Raw genomic sequence first — 5,415 nt, 5'->3', positions numbered from 1 at the left:
TCTGCTTCTTTAACCAGGCAATGAATATTTCTTTTGCTAGCCCCAATGGACTATTGTAGGAAAAAGTTTTTTTGTGTTGTAATTAACCTTGTAGCCATCTTGCATCTACTATAAGGCTTAGAAGTCTATGGTATTTCCCTCTACCAGAGTAGACTGTCCCTTCTAGCCTGTGTCTATCCCTTCTTTGTAGTACAGTAGTTTTTCCACAACATAGTAGTAAATTTTACAGAGATGGGAAGATGAGAAAGAAAAAGACAAACAGCCCATTCATGTTGCTCCATGTGTTGCTTACTTGTCTGGTTTCGGACACTATAAGCCTCAACAGAAAAATGCGACTGCACCCTTTTTGGCTGCTTTCGCCTTCCGTCGCAGCCACCGTCTGCAGCTCAAAGTACGCTTGAAAAACTCTGATGTGATGTTTTCTGTGCTGGAGTAAGATTTTGATCCGACGGTGAGTTTGGAGATGTTGTATTAGACGATGTAAAATGTCTGCTATGGTGCACACCATGTGTATCTGACATGAAACTCCGTGTGGTGAAAATCTTTCCCGTTGCGTTATCACACTGATTTGAGGTCAACTTCATTATCTGATAAACCAGCTCATGAAATGAATGAAGTCTTCAAAGCAAACGAACCATATATAGCCTACACGCTTTGACATTTATGTTCCACTTCTATCTCTTTCGAAACAGTCCATGAAATGGTGACACTGACAGTGTATCTTGGTTAATAATCAGCCCCGGGACCTGTCCTGCTCCGCCGTGCTCCTCATGGCAGAGGTCTATTACGTTGGAGTGGACGTGGGCACCGCCAGTGTCAGGGCTGCACTGGTGACCAGAGAGGGTGTGCTGAAGAGGACTGCAGAGGAGCATATCAGCATCTGGGAGCCCCAGGCTGACCACTATGTCCAGTCCTCCACAGAGATCTGGGAGAAATGCTGCTCAGTTGTAAAGGTACAGTGGGATGACCTTAGTCCAAGTGGCCCATCGCAGGCCCCACACTCCTCATGTGTCAGATATGTTCATTTCAATTGATTTTTATGTGGATGTTATGATAAATAGACCCAATGAAGTGTCAAATATAATCTATGGAATAAAATAGACACAAAGATAGACCCATACACTCAGTAAGACAACGCAAAATCGGATATTACATTTTTTTTCCCATACATTTGAATGTTCACTGTTTAGTTTTGTCAAGTTTAGAAACTACCACTAGTAGTGATGGAAAACCCTGCAACTGTCTCACCATTATTTTTAGCTTAAATTTCATTACTTTTATTTTAATTATTATTTTTAGTTATTAAACATGTTTATTGATTACATTTAGAAACTTATTTTAACCATCATCCATTGCGTTAGCGAATATTTAAGCAGTTTATGCATAACTTTTAGCTAATAACTGTTGAGCTGTTTATCAGTTACATTTAGCAGATGTCTGTATCTGTGAACTTACCTTTGGCTAATTATATCAAATACTGTATTTCATCTTGCTAATTTGCTAACATTTATGCACTGTCAGTTACAACACTCACCACCTTCGAGGTGTCACAGCTGCCTCAGGTTGATAGAGGTTGTGTGCTTACTGTTTTTTGTGACAGGTTTATTAAACATTAGCATCACAGCTGTTTGTAATCCCATTTGGATCTTTATCATACCTGTTAAACATAAATACTGTATGTTCATATATTATTTTGAGAAACTCATACGTTCTGTTTTTGGATTTGTACATTATTAAACTCACAGCATCTATAAAGATGCTCCTTAGGAATCACTGACCGAGAGGACAAAACATACTGTATGTGTCAGTGTCTTTCAAACATGCTGGTCATATGTGAAAGTAAGTCGGAGCTTATTTTTCTTATTATAATCGTGCCATTGCGACACACAGTGTTGAACTATGATGCGGTGCCTGCTCATGTATTCTCTATCAACATGAACTGTTTAAAAGCACTGGATTGCAGTGATTGTTCAGACTACACTGTGTTTCTGTTCCAGAATGTTACCCAGGGTTTGAACAGGAACCAGGTGAGGGGCGTTGGCTTTGATGCCACCTGCTCTTTAGTGGTTTTGGACCAAACCTTCCAGCCGGTGCCAGTCAGTCAGGATGGTGAGTGAATTACCTGACCTGAATACTTTACACAGCACTGTTTACAATATTGTATAAGTATTGTAATATGTACCTATGTACATAATATAACCCATATAATAACCCATAATATGTACATATTATGGGTTATTAAAAATAGAATTAATTATGTTTGTGAAAGGTTGTAAAATTTTGCCTTAATGGATTTTTGGGACATTTTGGCATATAAGATTTCCATTGTTAGCTGTTTGCTAGGAGAAGCAGGTTCAGTCTAACGTAATGTGAAGGTAAAATCCCCTCCCTCACAGCGAGGGCCGCGGTCAGGGTCAGACTTAAAAGAGAAACCCAGAAGCTGGTCATGTTTTCATGTTTGTTTTTTTTAGTTAATCAAAGTGCAAAGAAAACAGGAAGTCCACACAAAAAGTCTTTTATTTTATTTATTTTTTTTTTTTATAAATGCACTTATCAGCACAGGGGGAAGAAAATGCTATGCTGTTTTCAATGTACACTAATCTTTCCAAGAAAGACTGTTCCACCCTGGATGTGGATTTATGTTGAGAACACCCCAGATCCACCTTTTTCTTCTGGATGCTGCTATTTGCTTCCACTACAACACTGACCTCCCTTTGTCTTCAGGTGACAGACTAAAGAATGTGGTAATGTGGATGGACCATCGAGCTGCAGAGCAGGCTGCTCGTATAACCCACACTGGCCACAAGGTCCTGAGCAGGGTGGGAGGGGTCATGTCACCAGAGATGCAACCCCCTAAGCTGCTCTGGCTCAAAGAGGTGAGCTAGGTCACTGCCCAGCCACTGATCTGTGGCTGGTCAGCATGTGCCCGCTGCTGTTTTATCTTTGCCTGCTTTTTTATCTCTCTGCCTGAAGATAGGTTCTTCAGAACATGTTAGCATTGCCTCAAAGTGCTTTATGGGTTAGTTCTGACCAGTCAGTACATTTATGTACTGTTATTCCTCCTGATCAGAGGTTCATTATTACACTTCCCTTTTTGCATCTTCTCCAGAATCTAAAAGAAAGCTGCTGGAACAAAGCTGCTAACTTTTTTGACCTGCCAGACTTCCTGTCCTGGAAAGCAACAGGCTCGTTGACAAGGTGAACTTAGTTAGATGATGCCATCATGGCTGCAGATTATTTAAACCTTTATCTCTGAGTCACCTACTCTCTTTGATTGTTTAATATGAATATGTATCTAATAGAATTATCAGAGGTGGACTGAGAAAGATGAACCATTGACAGTGATCTGCAAAGTGTTGTTGGTATTTAAAAGGTGTTAGTTGTTGGGCTGCTGTGCTGTCTAGTTGAAATATTATCCTTGTATCAAATGTCTGTTTAAAAGAATGAACAGGGTTGTCCTGTGTACCAAGAAAGGACCATGTCTCTTATCACAGACAAAGTGTTTTTTATACTGTGGCCTTCACAAGATAGTGTTAAAATTATATAATGTTTTTGAATAGATATTAAAAATTATGGCTATATTAGTGAAATATCTACTGTTTCACAGGTCGTTATGTACACTGGTGTGTAAATGGACATACTGCCCTCCAGAAGGGTGGGATGGCAGCTTCTGGACCAGCATTGGACTGGAGGACATCCTGGAAAACAATTTTTCCAAAATAGGTCAGAGAAAGAAAAAGATGACTACTTCAAAGCATCTTTTAGTTTAGACATTAAACAATGAGATTCTAATTTATGCTGCAGAAGTGACAGAATACTGCAGACACTTCATTTCTTGATCTTTCCAAACACAGTAGCTATGCATTTCTTAAGCTGTGCTGTTTTCTGTCATCCAGGCAGTGTAACATGCTCCCCAGGGAACCCGTTGGGAAACGGCCTCACCCAGGAGGCAGCAGCAAATCTGGGTTTGGCGCCAGGAACTGCAGTTGGTGCTTCTCTTATTGATGCTCATGCTGGAGGGCTAGGTATCACACACTGGTATCACAATCCCTGGGATATAAAGGTCTTCTGCTGTTACAAATAAGATGTGATTGTTCGATATATACATTGTTTTTTTTAATATGCATTATGTGACTTTGCAAGTTCTGGATGGCAGGTAGTGAGGTGACCATTTTAATCTGTCACACTCTGGTGCTTACGTCTAATGTTGACACTACATGTTTCTTTTCCAGTGTTGACATTTTGACATGTCATGTTGCAAAGTTCCTGGATCAAATATGAAAAAGTTCATCTTCTTTGTAAACTTTCATAACAATTTGCTTGTTAGATTTTTAGATTTCTTTGCATAATGACAATGCTAGAAATGTCCAGGACTCACCAAACGCATTAGGACACACCACAGGAGTTTTCAGTATCATAGAACATGAACAAAATGAACAGTTTGATTTGAGGGTGGCACTAGGTGAAAGCTCATGGGTGTGCGAAAGGGAAACAATTCATTTTTTCAGAATGCAAAGCTCTTTATAATTTGCCTCTCACTCACAAACAAATGATGGCAGCAAACTACCGTGCTGTGGAGCTGGCCTGATCAGGAAGTAATCTGGGGTTCAGTGTCTTGCTCAAAGACACTTCAATATGTGCTCAGGGGGAAGCCGCAACTCAAAACCTCCAACCCTGTGATTAGTGGGTGAGGCGCTCTGCTCAGATTGAGCCACAGTCAGAGCCACTAATTGCCAGGATATCTTGTTCTGGACCATAAAGGAAACAAAGTTGTCCCAGTTTGGAAAGTTACTAATTAATGCTGTGGTGTACTGTATCTATGCCTGCTTTGTTGGCTTCAGTGCAGCAGTAGGTCTCAGGGTGGCTCAGAAATCCTAACCCTCTGGTTTTTGTTCTGCAAGTTACACTGCTCACCATCTCTGACCTCTGACCGCTGACTGTGACCTCTGCCAGTCACTCATTATTTAGTTGTTTTACACAATGATGCACACCCCCCAGCCCCTGCACGTACATTAATCTTCCACCTTAAACTCAAACCAACTTGACAAACATTAGTTCAGCAGTTAGTGGCGCTGCCGCTTCTAAAGGATTTAAAGCTTTCAATCTGCAAATCATTGCGTTGCGTCCCTGGTGGATCTTTACAGGAGTTTTATCAACTTTATATTAGGTAACACCAAAAACCTTCATTTTGACAATATGTTTTTTCCTCAGTAGAAAACAGATTCTGATATTGACTTAATATGATTGCAATTAAATGTGACATCTGTAATTCTGCTCATTCCAGGTGTGATCGGTGCAGATGTAAAAGGCTTTCACTTGCCCTGTGAGGACCACCCAATCTCCACACGCATGGCGATGATATGTGGGACGTCAACCTGCCACATGGCGGTAAGTAACAGACAACTTAAATGAACT

General features: G+C 40.5%; 1 protein-coding gene across 4 annotated transcripts in view; it reads left to right on the top strand.

Moving 5' to 3' along the window:
* Window positions 1-357: 357 nt before the first annotated feature.
* The window catches only part of fggy (FGGY carbohydrate kinase domain containing), a 12,613-nt gene continuing 7,555 nt past the window's right edge, over window positions 358-5,415 (top strand). For 3 of the 4 annotated variants that reach the window (XM_020618403.1, XM_020618400.1, XM_020618404.1), the window contains exons 1-8: window positions 358-451; window positions 693-953; window positions 1,998-2,109; window positions 2,725-2,876; window positions 3,110-3,198; window positions 3,608-3,723; window positions 3,897-4,025; window positions 5,285-5,388. In XM_020618403.1, the coding sequence (XP_020474059.1) occupies window positions 771-953; window positions 1,998-2,109; window positions 2,725-2,876; window positions 3,110-3,198; window positions 3,608-3,723; window positions 3,897-4,025; window positions 5,285-5,388 (885 nt within the window). In that variant the 5' untranslated portion in view covers window positions 358-451; window positions 693-770. The remainder of the gene's footprint in view (window positions 452-692; window positions 954-1,997; window positions 2,110-2,724; window positions 2,877-3,109; window positions 3,199-3,607; window positions 3,724-3,896; window positions 4,026-5,284; window positions 5,389-5,415) is intronic. The other variant, XM_020618402.1, reaches the window with a different exon arrangement.

Source organism: Monopterus albus, unplaced genomic scaffold (assembly GCF_001952655.1).
Source record: "Monopterus albus unplaced genomic scaffold, M_albus_1.0 scaffold204.1, whole genome shotgun sequence".
Classification (NCBI taxonomy): domain Eukaryota; kingdom Metazoa; phylum Chordata; class Actinopteri; order Synbranchiformes; family Synbranchidae; genus Monopterus; species Monopterus albus.
The sequence above is the reverse complement of the archived record's forward strand: the minus strand, read 5'-3'. Positions and strand labels throughout refer to the sequence as shown.